Here is a 23,809-nt window from a genome sequence, read left to right as displayed (position 1 = left end):
TAGAAGTCATGGTTTTATTATACTATGATGTGTTTTTTACATAGGACTTGCTGGTAAAGCTACTGGATATTTTACTTCAGAATATTCGGATTTATCTGTAACTTTCTTGTCATATGTGCTTATAAGAATGTGCTGCAGTGACCTTGTACCTGCGCAGCAGAACTCCTGCCGAGCACACGTCCTGTCACTCTCTGTTGGTCTCTGCTCTCCCACTGAGCTGGTTAGTGTTTTACTAGGTTGGGTCTAAAATGAATAATTCATTCATGTGAGTCCACAAATAATAGTTTGTCATACAGGAATAACCCTTTAAGGGTGTGGCATGTAAAGGCTCTGTACATGGTGCCATTTAGGAGATCTGTTTTCAGAGATAAGTTCTTTTTTCTCTGTGCTAAGGTCACTGATACTCTCATGTCTCCTGAATGCTTCTGTGTCTGCGTCCTAAATAACATTTGTGTTTTCTAGTATTGTGAATAATCCATAACCAGTACATTTTATGCAAGTTATGGATGCATTGAAGCCCATCTTTAGGTTCGTCAGCTGCATGGACACCTAGCCTAGGAGATATACCCATAATACTATCCATCCAGAACACTCAGATACAGTAATATAATATGCATGGATCTGGCCTACAACAGGTGTAGTTATAGGAAATAATAGGACAAATTCATTGTACAAATTTCTGCAATGGTTTCATACTCCTCCGAGCAGAAACCTAATTCGCTTTAAAAAAGCAGTTAAGGGCAGAAAATGCAGAGAGAGAAATCCTGCTTGTAGGAATCTTCTCTCCACATTTATAAAGCAAAATGCGGGGAAGGCAACCCTGAGCGGAGACCAAGTGCTAGTGTGAACCTAACCTTTCTCTAGGCTCTTTTTATTAATGATCAGCACCCCCTTTGATAGTTCCACCTTTCTATGGTGCTTGTATTCTGTCATTGGAGAGCACAATGCAATACACATGAATAGTAAATTTGCATGTTTTCTTAGCTTTTATTGATAAAGCATACTTCCAGTTATATACAGCTTTGCATAAATGAATAGTACAGGTGAATACAAGAAACTTTGTAATATATCTTTAGTTACTTTATAAATATTAGTCTATGAAGAGAGGAGAGACTGCTGGAAAAGACACCCAAATAATTGTTGCTGCTATACTTTACTACTTTGTGAGTTAGGGAGCACTTTTAACACTGCTGTGCTTGTAGATAATAGGCTTCTAGTGCACAGAATAAATTGAGTAATCAAGCCTTGTCTTTGAACACTGTCACATTTTAAATGTTGACCTATATTAGTACTATAGGAAGCAACTGAGGTAATGTAAGTGAATGTGTGTTATGTGATGATGTTTTGTTTTGTTTTTGCAGTGACATATGGCATGGTGACTTCCAGCATGTTTTATTACACTAAAGTCATGACTCAACTTTTTCTGGATACACCTGTATCAAAAACTGAACAGACTAATTTTAAGACCCTGAAGACTATGGAGGACTTCTGGAAGGTAATCGATACCATAGTATATAAATGATGTTGATATGTTGTTGTGTGGCTCATAATTATAGATGGCGCAAACTGATCAGCTTGAGAATACCACCCAACATTTCAGTGCAATTTTAGATGGTCGTCTTAAAAAAGTTTCACTGTACTTGGTATAGTATATGTATTTTTTGCTCTTTACTAGAGATGAGCGAGTAGTATTCGATCGAGTAGGTATTCGATCGAATACTACGGTATTCAAAATATTCGTACTCGATCGAATACTCCTAGCTATTTGCAGTAAATATTCGATTCAGAGCCAGCGTTGATTGGCTGAATGCTATACAGTGTATAGCATTCGGCAAATCAACACTGGTTCTGCAGCAGCTCTGCAGCTTGCTGTTACGAGGGAGATGACTTTTTCTCATAGGAATGAGTAGACCAGCGTTGATTGGCCAGTGTACAGCTTTTGGCCAATCAACGCTGTTTCTGCTGGAGGCTCGTCTGTGAGGAGGCGGAGTCTAAGATCAGACCACAGCAGTCTCCATTGTGGTCCGTTTTTAGACTCCGTCTCCTCACAGATGAGCCTCCGGCAGGACCAGCGTTGATTGGCCGAATGCTGTAAACTGGCCAATCAACGCTGGTCAATTTATTCCTATGAAAAAGAGAGTCAGCTCCCTCGTAACAGCAAGCTGCCAGCTCTCCCAACTAGCAAGGACGCGCTTGCTGCAGAACCAGCGTGGATTTGCCGCAGGCTTTTCTTTGCTAGCCTAGGTCCTTGTTATGAGGGAGCTGACTCTCTCTTTCTCATAGGAATGAATTGACCAGTGTTGATTGGCCAGTGTACAGCATTCAGCCAATCAACACTGGTTCTGCCGGAGGCTCGTCTGTGAGGAGGCAGAGTCTAAAATTGGACCACAATGGAGACTGCTGTGGTCCGATCTTAGGCTCCGACTCCTCACAGACGAGCCTCCGGCAGAACCAGCATTGATTGGCCGAATGCTGTACATTGGCCAATCTCTATTCATTCCTATGAAAAAAAGTAAGCTCGCTCGTAACAGCAAGCTGCCAGCTCTCCTGACTAGCAAGGACGAGCCTGGGGCAAATCCACGCTGGTTCTGCAGCAGGCTCGTCCTTGCTAGTCGGGAGATCTGGCAGCTTGCTGTTACGAGGGAGCTGACTTTTTATCAGCGCAACTGCAAGTGCTGTGCAGTTAAAGCGCACGGTCCCCATAGACTATAATGGGGTCCGTGCGCTTTAACTGCACAGCGCTCCTCCTAAACACTCTCCTCCTGCTACTCGTGGACTTGGTGATTCTCCTTTAGTCAAATAGTGGTTTCCCCTGAAACGAGCATTTTTTTCCCATAGACTATAATGGGATATGATATTCGATTGAGTCGTCGAATATTGAGGCTCTACTCAAAACGAATATCGAATCTCGAATATTTCACTGTTCGCTCATCTCTACTCTTTACTATTGCTTGGGCAACACATGTACAGATAAATGTTATGGCATCTGAGATAAAATTACTATTTCCAGTTCTTGCATCAGACAGTTATTACACTGCACTTACGTATCTGTCACAGCCACACTGACCACCTACAGGTAATGTGGTCTTGAAATATTTATGATATGAATAGATAGACACTGAACAGAGCTTATATAGTTATATAGTCTTTGTAATAAAAGGACAGTAAACCTAGAAAATCCATGGTAAATAAAAAATGGTTCCCCTGCATTTCTTCCCTTCATCTCCTTTCTCTTGGACCTAGTCATTCTCATATTACAAGTAAAGGGATTTTCTGGGGCTTACATCCTGATGATCTATGCTTTAGTATAGGCCATTAATATGCGAACACTGGAGATCCAACACCCGGGTTTCCCATAGATCAGCTGGTTGAAGATGCGGCCTTTTTGCTGCCTCCTTACTGAATCACAAGTGCAGTTCAATGTATAGGGACTGTGCTTAATATTGCAACTCAGCCCTATTAATTTGAATGAGACTAAACTGCTGCTAATCCTGAAGAACATGATGTCATCAGCACAATTAAGAGGCTGCAGCAGTCCTGAGCACTGTAGTCTCATCAAATAGCTGATCAGCAGGAGTCCTGGGTATCAGACACTCATCAAACACATATTCCATTATAGGACATCCAAAGTATAGAGTATAACTTGCAGATCATTGGAGGCCAAACTCTCAGACACACACCAATAGGAATTACAATGGTCAGCCGGTACTAGCACTGCTCTATTTTAATGGAAACGCATGAAGTAGCTGAGGTACAGTGAAAGGAATGAAGCAGTGCACATCTGTCCTGACCTCCATTCCATTCAGAGCTGGGGCAAAACTTCCTGTTCTGATCGGTGTGGCTCAGAGCAGTTGAACCTACGTTTATCTGCAAGTTATCCTCTATCTAAGGGGATGTGAAGCTCATTTTCGCTGAGGGCCATCTCAGCTCTATAGAGCATCAAAATTTTATTTCTGGAAAAACCCTTTAAACTGAGCATTGTATAAAGATAGCTATGTATAGAGATCAGCCATGTCTCTCCCTGTTCTTTACCTCACAATCCCGTGTCTTGTTGTAAGACAACTGGCTGGGACAGGTGATTCTCCTCTCTGCCTTTTCTGTACTAAGCTCTGTTTACACAATGCATTTTTGCAATACATGCAAAAATGCATTTAAATAAAAAAAGACGCACGTGTTTTAAAAAGTTTGTAGTTTTTTTAAAAAAAGTCAAATGTTTTTTACCTTTTTATTCAATGAAAAAACACATACATAAAAAAAAAGTATATTTTCTATTGCCTCTTCCAGTAGTATTGCAAACCCACATCAGAAAGATATCATGTGAATGCATGCTTAGGACACAATTATTGCTAAGCCTTGGTTCCTTGCTTATTCCGACCCACCATTAATCTGAAAATGGAATAGATCAGTACGCAAGACCAATAAGCTTCAGGAAAATGCCTAAAATCATGTAGACTAACCATGTTAGCAACAAACAAATAATCATTATTCTAATCTTCATTTTCTTTTTGCTGCAGTTTTCCGAGGGGCCTCTTATAGATGGACTATACTGGGACATGTGGTACAAAAATAGGACAATAGCAGAAAACCAAAGCTTTATCTACTATGAGAACCTGCTGCTTGGGGTACCTCGACTGCGCCAGCTTAAAGTGAAAAATGGCTCTTGTTCAGTTCCGGAAGACCTGAAGGATGAAATTACTGAGTGTTATGATATGTATTCAGTCAATAATGAAGATACTGCCCCATTTGGACTGCGGAATGGAACTGCGTATGTATCCCTTTTTTAAAGGGATTGTCCAGCCTTTAATATTTTGATGGCTTCGCCTTTTGATAGGTCATCAATATCATATCTGTGGTAGTCCAAAACCCAGCACACCCACCAATCAGCTTATACCAGCAGTTGAATGGAGGTGAAAGTAGACTGTGCCATGTACTGTATAGTGGTTGTGCCAAGTAACTGCAGCTCGTCTTTCATTTAAAGGGGCTCTATCACTAGGAAAAGTCATTTTTAACTAATCACATCCTTGCATAGCCTTTAGAAAGTCTATTCCACACCTACCTTTAGTATGTAGATTGCCTCAGTGGTTTCTGAATAAGTCCGTTTTTATTCATATGCTAATTAGTCCGGTGCATGATACATCGTGCACACGTCTCCCTGTTGTTTCCTATGGGAGGCTGCTGCTGCTGCTGATGACTCAGCTTCCTGTTTGCACACACACATAGAAGATAATGGGAGAGACGAGTGCTGCTGGGAACTTCCTGAGCTGGCTGGAGGCTCATTAGCATATGAATAAAAACGTACTTATTCAGAAACCACTGAGGCAATCTACATACTATAGGTAGGTGTGAAATAGCATTTCTAAACCCTATGCAAGGATATGATTAGTTAAAAATGACTTTTCCCAGTGATAGAGCCCCTTTAAGCCAGTTGCCACTGCCGTATCTCAGAGTTTGGCTGTTATACTGTCACTCTTATCACCAGCACCCCCAACCCCCCAAATAATGGCCTCCAGGTCCGCCATCTCTGGAAACCTACAAAATGCAGCCTTAGGAAGAGAGTCTGTGCAAAACTAAAGTACCGCAGTGTATGATATGAGCGATCCATATAATGTTTTTGTTTTTTTTTGTATATTTATGTGTTTGGAATTTTTATAATCATACTGGTAATAAAGACAATTTGTAATTTACGCAAAATTCATTACACAGAAAAACTTTGAAAACTAGATGTTTTTCCCATTCACCCTAGATCATAAAATTAATTAAGAAGCCTTATGTACAAAATGGTGCCAAGAAGTATAAGTTTTCCTGCAAAAAGCAAACCCTCATAGTGCTACATTGATAGGGAAAAATTAACTTAAGACAAAACAAGTGCTCGGACACTTAGACCTAAAATAGCCTGGACATTAAGGGGTTAATAAAATACTGCAATACAACTATGGTCTCTCTGTGGTGGATTTCATATATGCAGTGACATATAATCTATCTATCTCTCTTTATAGGTGGACATACTCCAAAGAAAGGGACTTGAATGGCAGCAGTCAATGGGGCCTCATATCGACTTATAGTGGGGCCGGGTATTACTTAGATTTGTCAAGGAACAGAGAAGAGGCTGCTGCTCAGATTGGAACCCTGAAGAACAACCTGTGGCTGGACCGTGGCACCCGAGCGGTTTTTATTGATTTCACAGTTTACAATGCAAATATTAATCTCTTCTGCATTGTCAGGTATGTAACAGATGAAAGCTTTAGCTTCTGTTCACACTTGCCTCATAATTTCCAAACACGGATCCTCATGGATACAAAAAGTTTTCACTTTTGCTTTTTCTCTTTTAGGAACATAATTAATGTTGAATACATGGCGGTATAATGAACATTTTTGTGTCTAGTATTGAAAACTTAGACATACACTTCACACAGAAACCTTATATAAGTCTTCTTATAGTTCAGTAATGTATAGTAAAGGGGTTTACTCACAAATGAAAGTTATCGTCTAACTATAGGACCGCTACTGACTTTCATCCCTGTTCTGAATGGAGCAGTAGTCAGACAGTGCACGCAACACTCCATTCATTTCAAAGGAAGGGTCAGAGATGGCTGAAGCGTAATGCTCAGCTCTCTATGGCATTCTCATTTAAATAAATGGGGTGGTGTACATGCTTCCCAACCACCAGAACACGTGGCAGGTGTCCTCCGTTCTTTTGATCGGTGGGCGTCTGAGGGGTCGGATAGACAACAACTTGATTAGTGGGAAAACCCCTGTAATGTTTATCACTGGTCAATGTGATCTCATAGAAGCTGAATCTCTATTTCTCTTGAAAAAATACTTTAAGAATAAAAATGTTGTCTCGTGTCAGACACTTTTGAATGACTGTCTTTAAGAAGTAAAGACAAGAGTGTGGGAACATAACGTAAGGAAAGAGGAGGATTGAGAAAGAGAAAGGTGGGTGGGTAATTTGTTGTGGGAGCAAAAAGAAACCCTACTTGCTAACAAGGTTCCTGTTATGACGCCCTATGGTTTCCTATGAAAATTGTGAATGTATGCATATTATATTTTTATAATACTACCTTATCTATGAACCTTATTTGATGCAGACCTTATATGCCTTTTCTAGGTTGTTGGCAGAGTTCCCAGCCACTGGAGGCCTAGATACCTCGTGGCAGTTTCAGACAGTAAAGCTCATCCACTATGTTTCTACATTTGACTATTTCTTGGCTGCCTGTGAGATAGCATTCTGCATATTCATCCTATATTACATAGTGGAGGAATTCTTGGAAATCCGTAATCATCGCCTGCACTATTTTCACAGTCTCTGGAATTGTCTGGATTTTGTAATCATTGTGGTACGTAACGCAACATCTCTATACACAACATGAGCCTTGTGCAGATGTGTGATCATTAATAGTTGCCAGTGTCACAGTAGGGGAACGCTTCCATACAGAAGACTCTCTATAGACTTCTATGCTCCCGGACCACTCTGTCACAGGCACAGTCCCCAGTCTAAGACTTGCTTGTCCATTCTCCATAAGATCAAATTTTACAGAAGGGAGCAAAGGGGGGACATAACATAAACCAAACCTCTAGTAATAGTTTGTAATTTCATGAATGCATTTTATTTTTTGTGTAGCTGTCTGTAGTGGCGATGGGCATCAATCTATACAGGATGTCAATGAAAGGACCTCTGAACATGGTGGACATGAATGTATTCCACAACTTTGAAGCTCTAGCTTACTGGCAGAACCAGTTTAATAATGTGGCTGCAGTCACTGTATTCTTCGCTTGGGTTAAGGTAATGGTTTCCATCATATTGGTACTAAACCTTGTATAGTGGGAGGGGCTGCACTTATAATAATTTTTTTCATAATTTGAGTAATTTCTTATTTCTGTATTCTCTCATATTTTATAGTAAAAGTTGTAATGGGGTAAATATATCCAATAAATATATCAAAAGTACAATACAGGGGCCTGCGTAATGATCTGTTTGTACCCAGGCCTGTACCTAAGAAGAGAGGACAATCCTCTACATCTAGAGAGTACACGCTAGTTTAGAAGGAGATTCTTTACTAGAAGAGCAGTGAGACTCGACTATAGAAAGTTGTCATGGTGAGCTCACCAAAAGAGTTTGTGGGGCCTTTCTATGAGAGAAATCCTATTATGTAGTATAGAGTACAGGAGATGGATTATTGAGCTATAGGGAGCTATGAGAGATTTCTCCGTAAGATGAGGAAAGTTGGCTTTTACTTCATCGGAGTATTGTCTTCTATTGTGTCAGCATTGCAGGGCTGAAGGTTGGACTACAAGGACTTGTTATGGTATAGTATGTATACTAAAATATGTCTTATTTTGTTTCCAAAAGCTCTTTAAGTTTGTGAACTTTAACCGAACGATGACTCAGTTGTCAACCACCGTGTCCCGCTGTGCCAAGGACATCCTAGGTTTTTCGGTCATGTTCTTCATCATATTTCTTGCGTATGCTCAGTTTGCCTATCTTGTGTTTGGTACCCAGGTTGATGACTTCAGTAGCTTTCAGGATTGCATGTAAGTAGCTAACCGTAAGCGACTTTTCATCAGATTTTAGTTACTTATCAGACATTTTGACCATGAAGAGGGTTACCTGTCAGAAGATCAGTGCATGCCTCTGGAAAGCTCCTGTTTTGCGATCAGAAATCAAATACAAAAATCTAGATTATTGCCATCTAGGTTACAAAGCATTTATATATCATATGAGTAGTTTTCATGAATTTTCATAGATTTTGGCTTGCAAATATTGATGGAAGAAGAAACTAAGCCACAAAGAGAGTGAGATTAAGGATTACTTTATATGACATTGCCTTTTACCAATTTCTTTTCCCACTATAAAGAAAAAAACCTAAAGTGAGGTTTGACGCAGTTTGGGGCTAAAGAAGGCCACATTGGAGCTCTGGGCACTATTGGATGCCTAGAAAAATAAAAACCTCATGTCCCTGGTTAAGGGAGTCTACAAACGCCCCCGATCATATTTAGCAGCCTTCACCATATTACAGAGCACATTACAGTGATGAACATCATATATTTGTTATGTTCGTAGATTTGGAGAAAGACAACTTTGAAGTGTTATGCAAATGAGGCAGTTGTTGCATTAGGGGCGGGTCTTCAGCTCTCTGGAGCACTGCTGGTACCGCTCAGACCCCTACCATCTCCCGCATGGGCCAGCCAGCACAGTGATAGTTGATCCTCCCACTGCTATGACATCACCCATCCTAACTGAGAAGTTTGTGCAGTTCTCCACGGGCTCAGGAGCCATCCCCAGGACACCAAATGCCTCATTCGGATAAGACTTTTTCTCCAGAGCTACACTGACCTATGTAACAAAGCTGTTTGGTAGCAGTTACGTGTGCTTGGGGGAGGTGGTAGATGACACCCTTTAAAAAATACATAATCCTCCTCAGATCCGTAGATCTCAAGACTACAAAAAACATGTTATTTAGATACCCCTATAAGCCGACCCACCTAATTTTACCACAAAAAACTGGGACTCGAGTATAAGCCTAGGGGGAAAATGTAGCAGCTACTGGAAAATTTCAAAAATTAAAATGGTTTTTGGGTGCAGTAGTTGCTGGGAAAGGGGAGGGGGTGTTTTGGTTGTCTGTCTTCCCCTTCCCTGAGCTTGAGGACTGCTTTTTTTTCCCCCACTTGGAATTCAGTCTGGCTGAATATAGGGTATCTGCAGTGCTCCTATTAACCCCTTCCCGATAGGAGCACTGCAGATACCCTATATTCAGTAGATCGGGCACTTTCAGACACAGGGATACCTAATGTGTATGTGTTTCACAGTCATTTTCTACTTTTATATGTATTCTAGGGAAAGGAGGGATTTACAACTTTTATTTATTTAATTTTTTTATTATATTTTTTAAAGCTTCTTTTTTCCCCCACTATTTTATGGGAGATTCTATACATTACTATTGCGGCTGGTCATAGACACCTTCCCCCAAGAAAAAATAAAATAAAATTATTTTGCTTGACTCGAGTATAAGCCAAGGGGGCTTTTTCAGCACAAAAACTGTGCTTAAAAATTCGGCTTATACTTGAGTATATACATAAACATAATTGTTAATTCTGGTGATTTAGTACTGTCTCAGTCTTCTCTATCAGTTCTGTAAACACTGGGGCAAATTTATTAACACTGGCATATCGCATGCCAGTATTTCTGAAAAGCCTGACTGGTTCACGGACTGAGAGATTTATGAAGAGTGTGTGGCATTTTCCTAAATCTAATGGCGGTCTCAGCACCTGAATGGAAATCTACGACAGGTAGGAACTGGCATAGACTGCCATTCTAACTCACGACAATTTTCTGGCGTAGAGGGAATGATAAATTCTCCCCACTTAATGGACCGGCAGGGCATGTGCGCCCCCACCACTCCCTTATTACTTCCCCTCAGGGTAATTCTACAGTGGTGGTGGTGGGGGGGGGGAGTATTCAGGATTTCTTTGCTAGTGGTCATTGTGCACTGTAATAGTGAGAGCCTCAGGAATTTGATATTTATCGCCTATCCTTTGTGATTTATTACCTGTAGATTTGGTATTCCACTAATTGATTTATATTGGTTCTTCCTTTTAGTTTTACCCAGTTTCGCATTATTTTGGGAGATTTCAACTTCACAGAGATTGAGGAAGCAAACCGAATCTTGGGGCCCATTTATTTTACATCTTTTGTGTTCTTTATGTTCTTCATCCTTTTGGTATGTGATTTACTGTATATAAGATTTTGTGTTTCCCATCCTTCACCTTTTGTTTTGTTTTTTCATTTTTTTTCTCGTTAACACAATTGTTCATTTACTTTTAGGAAAACTTCTCTATAAGTTTGGTATATTTTATTCAAATTGAGCTTGTCAGGTCCAAAATGTCTCCCAAATCAATAATCGAGCCATGTAGGGGCCTTTGCTAGAAGTAGAAACATAAGTCTGTGGCCATAAACTGAAGAAGCAATGCAGAGATAATCATCTTTGATTTCCATTCCTATAAATCTTGAGTGTATAGGAGGGTGGGCCTGATTTCTTTACAGACATCTGTGACACAGGCAGCTATTAAAGTGGTGACTTTAGGGAGTAATTTTAGAGGACATTCTGAGCACTTGTTTTTTTTGTCTGTAGGCAAATCTCAAGTCAGGGTCTCCCCCTGTGCACCTGAGGCTGGCTCGCATACTCATAACAATGCAATTCATATTTTTTGGGCTGTAAGATGCACCCGTAGATTTAGGCAAAAAAAATTAGGAAAAAATATTTCACATTAATTTTACCTTCCCTGGTGGACTAATGGCATTATAATGTATGATGGGTAATATTGGAGCAATATTAGGACATTAAACAGTATGGGTCACTAATGGGACATTATACTGTATGGGGGACACTATTGAAGCATTATACTGTGACATGGGTACTAACGGGCATTACACTGGGTCAGAAGGCACTAATGGGGCATTAGTGCCCACCATACAGCATAAAGCTCCGAGTTCTCCCTCTCCAGATCTGACAGTTCACTAACCTGTTCCATCAAAGGGCTGGAGAAGGAGCTGCACTCTCCATGCTGTAGTTGGCAGACCATGGCCTGAATGTGGACTGGGGCTGCCACCTATCCAGATCTCTACCTCCTGGCCCTTAATAATTACAGTGGCCAGGAGAAACAGTCATTTCCCGACTGTTGCTCCAAGCCCAGCATATTAGAACAAGACCATCAAGGATCTGCGGATTAGATGACTATAAGCTACAAATGCTTTCTTAGGTTGCATTCAGATCTTGTTATTGCTGTCCTTTGTGGGATTTTTGTTTTGTTTTTTTGGCATTCTATAAATACAAAAATACAGGAATTGTGGGATCTGTTTATAGCGGCGCTAGCTCCATTATAGAGGGAACCAATGACTCTATTGGTAATCCTCTATGTTCTGAAAATAAAACTGTGCAGTTCTTCCATTATATAATTATTATTATTATTATTGTTATTTTATTTTTTTTAACCAGAACATGTTTTTGGCGATCATCAGTGACACCTATTCAGAAGTCAAAACTGATATGGCTCAGCAAAAGAGTGAAATGGAACTGGCCGATCTTATTAAAAAGGTACAATTATATGATGTCATCTTTCATGGTTATTCTGTTCTGCAAAAGAGAAGATAAATCTGAAAGATATTCTCTACATCCTTCTAAACTAGGCCTCACTGCAGACCTGCATAGTCTGTTAATTCTAGCATGACAACATTAGAGTGACCTTTTCATGGTCATAGATTGCTACATTAGGGGGGTGTTCACTCTTGCGCCTGTGTCCACCAGCCGGGTCTCCGTCTAATTCCCCAGAGAAACTGGATAGGGGACGGCTTCCCGGCAGTCAGTTTTAAAACTCATTCATTTGAATGGGTTTTAAAAGCAAATCACTGGTGGCCGTATGCAGCCTCTCCATGGGGAAACAGTTTTTTTGGCTGGACACAAAGTCAGACATGCAGGACTTTCTAATAACAATATACAAATATACTTTTTACTGCTAGACCTTTGAGAGTGAGAAGGGAACATCTTCTATGCCTAGAGGAGAGAACACTTCAGCAGCAACAAAGACAGATTCTAAGATTTTGTTAAGGACATGTTGATCTAGGGTTTTATACTGAATGCCACATTGTAATCAGGAAGGATTTTTTTTCCTCTGACACTGGGCAGTTGGCATAGGCCTTATGGTTTTTTGGTTTGTTTGTTTTTTTTTGCCTTCCTCTGGATCAACACTATAGGGTTATAGGTTGGATTTGTTGTACCTGTGTTTTCATCCAGCCTCATCTCTTATGTAATATTTGCAGGGTTGTAGTAAAGCAATGGTGAAACTGAAGTTGAAGAAAACTGCAGTGGATGATATATCCGAGAGCCTCCGGCAAGGAGGGGGGAAGCTGAATTTTGATGAACTACGTCAGGACTTAAAAGGGTAAGATTATTTTCACATGCATAGCAGATCTTTGTGATACTTCCATGCTTAGTGATGTAGCAGTGTGTTTTGGTTCTAAAGTGTGTTAATGGATTTTTTTGCAAAATGTCTTGACTTTGTTTCGGAGTTTGGGCTAAACAAACATCTGCCAATATCCCCTAAAAATGTGATATTAAAAGAGCTGGCCTTAAGTTTAACATTTCCTAGTGAGGGCATATTCATGCCCATCCATGGATAAATATAAATCCTATTTCTACCACTGTTTCCTGTCACTTTATTAATTCTGACTGTAGTGCTTGAAACAAAGACAAGTGTGTGTGTGTGTGTGTTAAAAGGAATCTGTCAGATGATTTATGCCCACCAATCAAGCCTCACTTTCATAGGGGACTATGAAACGTGGGCATGTACCATACCCTTATGGCCATTTATTGCCTGTTCACTATGAAACATATGGGCATGTAACAAATCTTTGTGAACATCTATAGCCTGTTTTTTCACAGAGAAAATAAATTTTTACCTGGTATGCAAATCAGGTGGTATGTGCTGCAACGGCATTCTCAATCCCAGCAAGTGCTCTGGGTCGCACTTGTAAATCCCATGCACCAACTCCTGTTTTGCCCTTGGTGCACAATGCCAGACTTCACACACCTATGTGCTATGCATGCAATTCATCCATCATCAGTTGGCAGAATGGCTTGGTATGTACTGACTATGGATTTAGAGCATGCACAAATACGTTGAGGTTATTGCCTAGTACTTGGCATACTGAGCTTGGACCATTTGTTGCCATCCTGGTGATGTCAGTGACAATACTAGTAATGATGTCAGAGGCTGGCATTGTCAATGAAGGCGAGAGGAAGGCGTTGGTTAGTTTTATGAGCTAAACCCAAGGCACTTTCTACCTAGTTTATATATCACTATAAAGTCTTTTGTGTCTGTGAAATGCTAATACAGATGTCAGCTGCTTGTTATCACCACTTGTCAGGAGTACACTATACTAAGGTGTACAATGCTTATCAACCCAAATGAAAACCACACAGAAATGAGCCCCCTCTGTTACCGTAACAGGAAACACTATAACCCTGTCTAGTTTACTGGGAAACTATGTATTCAGTTGTTTTATTGGGAAACTAAACTATATTAGTAGGCACACTAAAATATGAGAACTTTTAATGGATTTTTTTCAATATCCGCTCAATTTTTCTTTCAGGAAAGGACATACTGATGCAGAAATTGAGGCAATTTTTGCTAAATATGACCAGGATGGGGACCAGGAACTTACAGAACATGAACATCAGCAGATGCGGGATGATTTGGAAAAAGAGAGGGTGAGCATGAGCTGTTGCCTTCTTGCATTGCCCTTGATGTAAAGTATAGTTACGTACGGTGCAGCTTCACCATTGGTGAACGATAGCTTGTATATTAGGAGAATGTTCTGGAATGGCTATGTACGGAGGTTATAACTAGAACACAACAGTGTAGGTATCCTGAGTGATGGATGCAGTGCTTCCATGGTATGAGCAGTTGATATTATTATTAAAGTTCTTTACTTACTCCTTCAAAAATGCTGCATTATAGCTTTGTGACAATACCAGTCCACACACAGGGTAGTGACACACAATGTTTCTATTGCAGCTATAGCCAAATTGAGTCCCTGGGCCACCGACACTTTCATTTCTCGGCAAATCGAGAATCTCCTTTATTCCTAATATTTAAGTAATATAAACAAATTTTTTTAATTGAAGACTTAATTGGATTTTAAAGTATGCCAGATGCATCCTCTGCCCTCTGCATGTCTCTACCTTTCAAATGTGACTGCTCAGCCAATCACTGATTCATGGGGGTCACTGCTGCGGCCAGTGATTGGCTGGGTGAACACATTTTCTATGTCAATAAGAGCCAGTGCCCGAACCCAATGGAAGGAACCGGGGGATGGGAGTATTAGTGACAGTGGTGATATCACAGGATAGGCCAAGTACGCTCAACTGAACTCCTCCTGCCTGCCTCCCATGCCGGACACTGATGTGGGGGGCCTGTGCGGTACTTGATGGTGGTTAGTTGTTCCGCAGGGCGTTTCCAGTTGAAAAGGAGTCCTCTTTTATCTTGAGCCGTGTAGTGGTGTTTGGAAAGGCCCTGATGAGTGACCCAGTTGAACCTGTGAAACTTTACTGTGAGAACTTGTCACACAATTTGTTCAGCTTCTCGATGGGGGTAGAAGTCTCCACCTGCTTGGCTATACCCAGGCTGGGGGATGATGGAGGGTGCCTTTACTCCACTTCAAAATAAACTAGTATTCTCTGCCTCTCCCAGTATTTAGCTCGGGGGGCTGAACAAAGGGGTCCAAATATCTGGATGCCAAATGGGTCCTGGATTACAGCTTCTTATGAAGCACAACTTCTATCCTCCTCCTAGGCACACTCACAGTCTCCATGAAATGGACCGTAGTATCTTCCCTTTCTCAGGGCTGTTTTCTGTAAACTGTGCGTCTGTAGAGGGTACATGCAGAGGTCCAGTCTCAATGGCAGCACCCACTAGACTGAGACTCTAACGGAACGGCCTGAAGAATGAGCATCTCGCTTCTTTTTCGCTCCTGAGCAGCTCCCATTGACTTCAATGGGAGCCATCTTTTTGGTCAGGATTTTGAGGCGAATACGGCCTCAAAATCCTGACCAAAAAACTCTATCTGAACTTACCCTAACAGTTCTCTGTAGATTTAGTCTCCAAACCCTGCCCTGTGGCCTGTGTGGTCTAAGACAGAGGTGTAGCCATCAGTGGGGAAACAAAGTGGGGCTGACACATAAGGGAAGCTCTAAACACATACAAAAACACATCCCATAACATTTATACAACCAGTGGCACATAACACAAAAACATAAAATAAAAGATATAGAAGTAGTGACTGGGATTCTGCACCAGTAGTTGGAGACCAGTAGGGACTAGGGACGTGTCAGAAAAGGAGTGTCAGGAGATTGAGGATGTCAGTATGGCGTGTATTATTTTGGAAAGAATATGCAAATCTGACTTCCATAATGTAATTAGGATGTCAGTGCCTCAAGTATGCACACTAATAGAGGGCGCTGACTGAGAATGTGCAAATCTATCTTCCATGATGTAATTAGGAAGACAGAGTCTTAGTCAAGACATTCAATAGAGGGCGCTCCCTTTAACATCATGCCAACCTTCTCAGAGGCCTTTGTTTGCAATGATGTTGGGATTTTACCAGATACAGTCTCTCAGCCAAGGACAGCTGTTTCGATGTATTTGCATCTCATCAGCTTGGCGCAGAGAGGACTGATCTGGCAGAGGTGAGAGGCTTTGACAGGCATTTTGACCCTTGTGAAAGAAGAATTTTGCCTGACAAACAACCTCTTTATAGCTAAAGTTACATGTTACAGAAATGCGGCGTTGTAGTCTTAGCAAAGTGAATAAGGTTTTCACACATTGTGGGGAAAAAATAAAACTTTAAAAATGTGTTTTTCAAAAACACAAACAGCATGTTAGATTTTTTTTAAAATTTTTTTCCTCCATTATAAGAAACATAGTAAAAAAAACGTGTTTTACTGCTGCAATTCCATTGGAGTTCCCCCCCCACAGCATTTTTTTTTAGTTGCATTTCACTATGTGTGGCCTTAGCCTTAATAACCTCCAATTCAGGTGTGCAGAACATAAAATCCCATGCACTTAGCTGTATGCACATACTTTTCCGGTAGAATTCTATGTCCGATCATTGTAACCCGTGCTTGGCCTCCCCTCTGCCAGCTTCGGTATATAGTAAGGTCACTGACCTAGATAATGCTTTCACATCACAAGCTCAGACTCCAGCAGGTGTGCAAACTTGTTCCATGTCATTGACCTCACTTGTGGAGCTAAGCAAAGGAAAAAGAAGAGCTTATAAAAAGCTTCCTTCACCTTTCACATATATGGCATGTGGGTTGTAGCTGTAGAAGAGCGATAAAGGACGCAAATGTCCAGCCAGAGTATGGAGTATCTTGTCGTTGCAGTAATAGGGTTTCTAACGTTATCAGAACCATGGCTGGGTATTGGACAAGTGAAGTTTTTGCCTTCATGGTTGTATCCATCGGAAACCAATGAAGACAAAAAACTGTCACCTCTAGGATGGTTAGAGAAAAATCTAAGACCAAGACCCCATGTAGTGGGCCGCATCAAAAACACATTGCATTATTTCCCACAGCACTTTTCACCGGAAGTCCACAGAGAATTCCTCCGTGGAGACTCTGTTTCCATTATACCTATAGGGAAACCGCCAGCATTTCCGTTGGTAAAATTGACATGCTGCGATTTCCAAAACTGTTGCAGCATTTTGGCAGCAAGTATTTTTCTGCAATGTGTGGATGGGATTTGCTAGAATCCCATCCACTCTGTAAACCTCAGCATTTATGCCACATGGGGCCCCGGCCTAAAACTCTTTTTCCTGCTATTGTGTTTGGTATTTTTGTGATATACTTTATTGATTTATCTAACTTCCTTGTTATTATAAAACAGGCTGTAATGTTCTTCTTAGCAACGCTGTAGCCGTTTACTAAGGAAAGTCCATATATAGTTGTATTGTGAATATGCAGAGCTGAAGCATTTACCAAATGGGGTATGGTCACGTCGTATGTCATTCTTCACCACCGAGGAAAATGGAGATTCTTAGCGTTCATAAAATGCCAAGTTTGAAGTACTAGCTATAACAGAGCCTGAGATATCACTAGTTAAACACATAGTTGAGAATTTAAACTTAATATTAAGCAGTTCATGCAGCATATACAGTCCTATGAAAAAGTTTGGGCACCCCTATTAATCTTAATCATTTTTAGTTCTAAATATTTTGGTGTTTATAACAGCCATTTCAGTTTGATATATCTAATAACTGATGGACACAGTAATATTTCAGGATTGAAATGAGGTTTATTGTACTAACAGAAAATGCGCAATATGCATTAAACCAAAATTTGACCGGTGCAAAAGTATGGGCACCTCAACAGAAAAGTGACATTAATATTTAGTAGATCCTCCTTTTGCAAAGATAACAGCCTCTAGTCGCTTCCTGTAGCTTTAAATCAGTTCCTGGATCCTGGATAAAGGTATTTTGGACAAACAATTCAAGTTCAGTTAAGTTAGATGGTCGCCGAGCATGGACAGCCCGCTTCAAATCATCCCACAGATGTTCAATGATATTCAGGTCTGGGGACTGGGATGGCCATTCCAGAACATTGTAATTGTTCCTCTGCATGAATGCCTGAGGATTTGGAGCGGTGTTTTGGATCATTGTCTTGCTGAAATATCCATCCCCGGCGTAACTTCAACTTCGTCACTGATTCTTGAACATTATTCTCAAGAATCTGCTGATACTGAGTGGAATCCATGCGACTCTCAACTTTAACAAGATTCCCGATGCCGGCATTAGCCACACAGCCCCAAAGCATGATGGAACCTCCACCAAATTTTACAGTGGGTAGCATGCGTTTTTCTTGGAATGCTGTTTCTTTTTGGACGCCATGCATAACGCCTTTTTTTATAACCAAACAACTCAATTTTTGTTTCCAAAATGAAGCTGCCTTGTCCAAATGTGCTTTTTCATACCTCAGGCAACTCTATTTGTGGCGTACGTGCAGAAATGGCTTCTTTCTCATCACTCTCCCATACAGCTTCTATTTGTGCAAAGTGCGCTGTATAGTTGACCGATGCACAGTGACACCATCTGCAGCAAGATGATGCTGCAGCTCTTTGGAGGTGGTCTGTGGATTGTCCTTGACTGTTCTCACCATTCTTCTTCTCTGCCTTTCTGATATTTTTCTTGGCCTGCCACTTCTGGGCTTAACAAGAACTGTCCCTGTGGTCTTCCATTTCCTTACTATGTTCCTCACAGTGGAAACTGACAGGTTAAATCTCTGAGACAACTTTTTGTATCCTTCCCCTGAACAACTATGTTGAACAATCTTTGTTTTCAGATCATTTGAGAGTTGTTTTGAGTAGCCCATGATGCCACTCTTCAGAGGAGATTCAAATAGGAGATCAACTTGCAATTGGCCACCTTAAATACCTTTTCTTATGATTGGATACACCTGGCTATGAAGTTCAAAGCTCACTGAGGTTACAAAACCAATTTTGTGCTTCAGTAAGTCAGTAAAAAGTAGTTAGGGGAATTCAAATCAATAAAATGATAAGGGTGCCCATACTTTTGCACCGGTCAAATTTTGGTTTAATGCATATTGCGCATTTTCTGTTAGTACAATAAACCTCATTTCAATCCTGAAATATTACTGTGTCCATCAGTTATTAGATATATCAAACTGAAATGGCTGTTGCAAATACCAAAATATTTAGAACAAAAAATGATTAAGATTAATAGGGGTGCCCAAACTTTTTCATAGGACTGTAATATCATATTCCCAACTGTTTTTATTTAATGATAAACTAGTGATAGCGAATCATTTTACAGCTAGCTGAGAATCTCAGAACCATTTTTCTAGGCGGTATAAAACCGGAGATGCAGCCATTTGAAGTGACCATCCCCCTTTGGTAAATGTTTAAAGGGGGTTGTAAGGATAAACTAAGAATTAACCCCTAAACTAAACCCCCTCCCCCCGTCTAACTTCTAATTTACTTCTCTTTTTAAAAATAATTTTAAAAAATCTATAATTAACCATATTTCCTGGAGCTGGACACTTTCTGTTAATGCGGTGACGTTCCGTTTCATCACATCCGAAATGGAACCTTAAGCCCACGCCCATCAACACTTACCAGCCATGTATCCGAGTCTGACACAGGACAATAACCAAGCATTCCTATAAGCAGTTGTTCTGATAATAGTGAAAACATAAAGACTTTCCATGATCGGCAATCAGTAGCTGCATGTATGTTTCCTACAAGGAGGACCTGGAGCTGGACCGGGGCTCTCTGCCTCGTCCCATGAGCAGTCGGAGCTTCCCACGCAGTCTTGATGACTCAGAAGAAGATGATGATGAGGACAGTGGACACAGCTCGAGGAGGAGGGGTAGCAGCTCCAGTGGGGTGTCCTATGAAGAATTTCAAGTGTGAGTATACATTTCACCCATTGCTGTTGTAGTTTGCTCCTTTTTTCCTCTCTCTCTCTCTCTCTCTCTCTCTCTCTCTCTCTCTCTCTCTCTCTCGCAATAAAAGGTTTAAAAAGGACCTTTCATGTCCTCAGGCACATGCGGTTTTATATACCGCTAGAAAACTTACAGTGTGCTGAATTCAGAGCACTATCAGCTTTCTAGTGGTACATAAAACCGCATGTGCCTGAGAACATGAAAGGTCCTTTTTAAAGAGGATCTGTCATCACTCTAGTTCTGTCTGGTTTAGGTAATTCTTGAAACCTAAAACCCTTATTCCCTGTAACGTATATTGGAAGAGCTGACATACTCTTGCACCTGTTTCCTTATCGTGTCTAAAAAAAAAAACCTAAAACTATGTTTTCCCTTTTGAAAAAGTGCAGTATTTAAAAAAAAAAAAATAAATAAAAATTGATATTACAGTGAATGCTGATAAAAAGGTAAGTTTTTTTTATCACTTTGATCAAAAAGTCATATGTACCTATATATGACTTTTAAAAGATGGTTTTTCAAAATAATGTAACTTCTTTCCCAAAAGAAAATTAATAAATATGAAAAAAGCTATATAAATAACTTATTTTTATAATCATACTAACCTGCAGAATAAAGGTAATAGATTGTGTAATATTCCCCTTTTAGTCTGGTGAGGCGAGTTGACCGTATGGAGCACTCTATCGGAAGTATCGTGTCCAAAATTGATGCAGTGATAGTTAAGCTGGAAGCCATGGAGAGAGCTAAAATGAAGCGGAGAGAGGTCCTGGCAAGACTTCTCGATGGAGTCACAGAGGTATGTATTTCATTTAAGACTTTATTCTCATCCTATATTATCTAAATGATTTCTGGTGAGACAGTGGGGAGGATTTACAGTGCACGAGAAAAGTGTCCATGAGAACCACTGAACTATAAGGGAGCCTTCACACGGAGTAAACGCGCGTCTATTTTTGCAAAATACACGTGTAAAAATAAGACTCCCATTGACTTCAATGATATTTTTTTACACGTATAAAATGTCATTGAAGTCAATGGGAGTCTTATTTTTACACATGTATTTTTACACGTGTATTTTGAAAAAATACACGCACGTTTACTCCGTGTGAAGGCTCCCTAAGAGTAGTAGATAGTACTGGACTCCAGGCAGACTCAGGGGCACCACACCACTCATGATGCCTGTTTGGAGAAGTAGATGGACTACAAACAACTTTTTACTTACATAGTGGGAAAGTGATGTAATGGCAACAAGCTTTTCAACTATACCTCAACATTATTGTAACAGAAGCTCCATTGCCTGAAAGACTCGCTAAATGCAGGACATATCTTCATAACCTTACATTGACAAAGATCACATCCATTCAGCACTGAATGAAAAATAAAATGAAATTTAAAAAAAAAAAAATCTAGGCTGGAGTTGTCAACTTAGACACCACCCAGATACTAAGGCCCCATGTTGTGGAAATGCAGCTTTGTGAGCCCAAGCCAGGTGTTGAGCAGAAGGTAGTAGTATTAGAGATTCCTATATATTTTCTATTCTTTTTGTCATCATTTTTGGCTTTGACTTGAAAAAATGCAGCAAAATCTGCAACAACAAAACTGTATTTAAGTAATGTGGGGTCTCAGTTTAAAGCTAAGGCACCAAGTTGTAGAAATGTAGCTTTTTTGCTGCAGATTTTGCTTTGTTTTTTTGAGCCAAAGTCAAGAGTGGAGTGAGCAGAAGGTAGAAGTATAAGAACTTCCTATATATTTCCAATTCCTTTTGTAGCCACTCTTGGCTATGGCTCAAAAAAACGAAGCAAAATCTGCAACAAAAAAAGCTGTTTTTCCCGCAATGTGGGGCCTCAGCCTAAATATGTTATTCAATTCTTAAATCATAACTCCAATTAGAGTAAATTACATAAATGAATAGTACAGATAAATATAGAGAACGTATATTACAGTTTCTATATTTTATCTTATTAATGAAATATGTTTCCAACCTCACATACAAGTCTGAGTTTACGGAGAAGTCTGTGGAGTGGGGAGGAGGAAAAAACATGTAACTCTGCTACACTGTGAGTCATATGAAATAAAGTTCAATACACTCTCCTTGCTTTTGAAGTTAAATGTATTGATTTATCATAAATAAGTAGACAGTGAGTTCAGGTAACATGGCGAATGGAATTCAAGTACTTGTGATACATAAGACATGAGTCAGGGAGCCGTTTGGACACTGCTATAGCTTCAAGTTAAGACTCTACCACTTGAAAGAATGAGGCAATCAATTAATATCCTCCTTCTCCTCCTCCCCTCTCCATAGACGTCTGTGTGTGAGTATGGAGATAGATTCTTTACAGATAAATAGTCTGAATTAAAGGAAAGAGGAAGAGAGTAGGCTAATAAGTAATAGAAACCTATTTCTTTAATAAGTTATATATTTTTTCTGAAAAGTTGTCTTTACATAGTAGTAATGTTGACTATATTGATGACCTACCCTTAGGATCGGTTATTGATATCCGATAATATAGCTTTTGCTGAATATTGCTCAGGTACCAGATCATTGTGCATGTTGACTCTTGCCATAATACAGAATGTTTTACTGTACATAAGAATCCTTACTATATACACACTTGTGTAGAGCCTCAAACCTGCTACTTGTGGATTCTTTGTGCTGTTAAACAATAAACTAATATTTCAAAGCAGCTAGCTAAAGCTATGTTCATATCTACAATGAAGGGTCCATTGTGCGTCAACTGTGCTGTGCTACTTCTTCTCTGGTGACTTGCTGGAAACGTGACAGACTTCTCAGCGTAAATCACTGGGTCCCATTGCGGCCATCGTGTTTTGCACCGTGTGTGTGATCCATCATACCATTTTTCTGCTCCCATATCACAGATGCAAACCTAGCCTGGCCCCTCTACTTTTCATTGAAGCTTAATAAATCTTCATTATTTGTAGTTTCATCTGAATTCTCCAGGGCAGATCTGTGTAGACTACATGTAGTCCCATATTGACATTTAGGGTAAATGTTAGCCTGAATACACATACTTTATGCTTGTGAAGTCAATTTATATGTAGTTGTGGTTACTTTTTGGTGTTGATGATCTTGAGTCTTTGCTATCTAGGATGAAAGACTTGGCCGGGATAATGAAATGCATAGAGAACAAATGGAGCGCCTTGTGCGAGAAGAACTAGAGAGGTGGGAATCTGATGATACGGCTTCCCAAATGAGCCATCGCTTGGGGACTCCAAGTGGAACCAATGGCCAGGCTCGATCCAGGAGCTCACGGCCTCCTTCTTCACAGTCTACAGAGGGCCTAGATGGGGGAGAAGTGGCCACCAGTGTTGTAAACAGCCAATAATACAAATGGCTTGTGAGTATTGTAACAGTAAGATAAACAGCCACCAGAACAACACTACATTGTAATACAAGTATGATGAAAGGTCTAGTGCAATTTAACCTCATCCTAACCATGTCAGATTGTCATCACCAGGTGATCATTACTTGTGACTTAGGCCAGCCTATAAATGAAGAGCACTGAAGGGAGAGTAATCCCAAAAACAAGTACCAAAAATAAATATAAAACTTCACCTTTATTTTTTGCAGATAAAAAACAACAAAAAAGGTAAAAACAAATCTCCGGCAAACCCGGCAGTGGAAACGCCAGATACTTAATGGGTGTGCACTAGCCTTTGTGCCACATCCCCTAGGGGGGTAGGACCAATATGGGCGAGTAAATGTAGTTTTAATTCACCTATTCAGCCCTTATACTAAGAAATCCTACCTCCCTATAATATTCAGTCCATAGCTCCCAGACATACAT

The 23,809-nt window shown here is 40.2% G+C and overlaps 1 protein-coding gene across 3 annotated transcripts in view; it reads left to right on the top strand.

The window, feature by feature from the left end:
- Positions 1–23,537, top strand: part of PKD2 (polycystin 2, transient receptor potential cation channel) — a 34,267-nt gene extending 10,730 nt beyond the window's left edge. The window contains exons 3-15 of one of the 3 annotated variants that reach the window (XM_075284814.1): positions 1,362–1,495; positions 4,515–4,765; positions 5,997–6,221; positions 7,109–7,337; positions 7,622–7,783; positions 8,351–8,532; positions 10,598–10,718; positions 11,994–12,092; positions 12,815–12,936; positions 14,147–14,264; positions 19,816–19,976; positions 20,655–20,802; positions 23,111–23,537. In XM_075284814.1, coding sequence (XP_075140915.1) covers positions 1,362–1,495; positions 4,515–4,765; positions 5,997–6,221; positions 7,109–7,337; positions 7,622–7,783; positions 8,351–8,532; positions 10,598–10,718; positions 11,994–12,092; positions 12,815–12,936; positions 14,147–14,264; positions 19,816–19,976; positions 20,655–20,802; positions 23,111–23,347 — 2,189 coding nt within the window. In that variant the 3' untranslated portion in view covers positions 23,348–23,537. Of the gene's footprint in view, positions 1–1,361; positions 1,496–4,514; positions 4,766–5,996; positions 6,222–7,108; positions 7,338–7,621; positions 7,784–8,350; positions 8,533–10,597; positions 10,719–11,993; positions 12,093–12,814; positions 12,937–14,146; positions 14,265–19,812; positions 19,977–20,654; positions 20,803–23,110 lie in introns of those variants that run through there. The other 2 variants (XM_075284808.1, XM_075284819.1) reach the window with 2 other exon arrangements.
- Positions 23,538–23,809: the final 272 nt, after the last annotated feature.

Source organism: Leptodactylus fuscus, chromosome 1, assembly GCF_031893055.1.
Source record: "Leptodactylus fuscus isolate aLepFus1 chromosome 1, aLepFus1.hap2, whole genome shotgun sequence".
NCBI lineage: Eukaryota > Metazoa > Chordata > Amphibia > Anura > Leptodactylidae > Leptodactylus > Leptodactylus fuscus.
The sequence above is the reverse complement of the archived record's forward strand: the minus strand, read 5'-3'. Positions and strand labels throughout refer to the sequence as shown.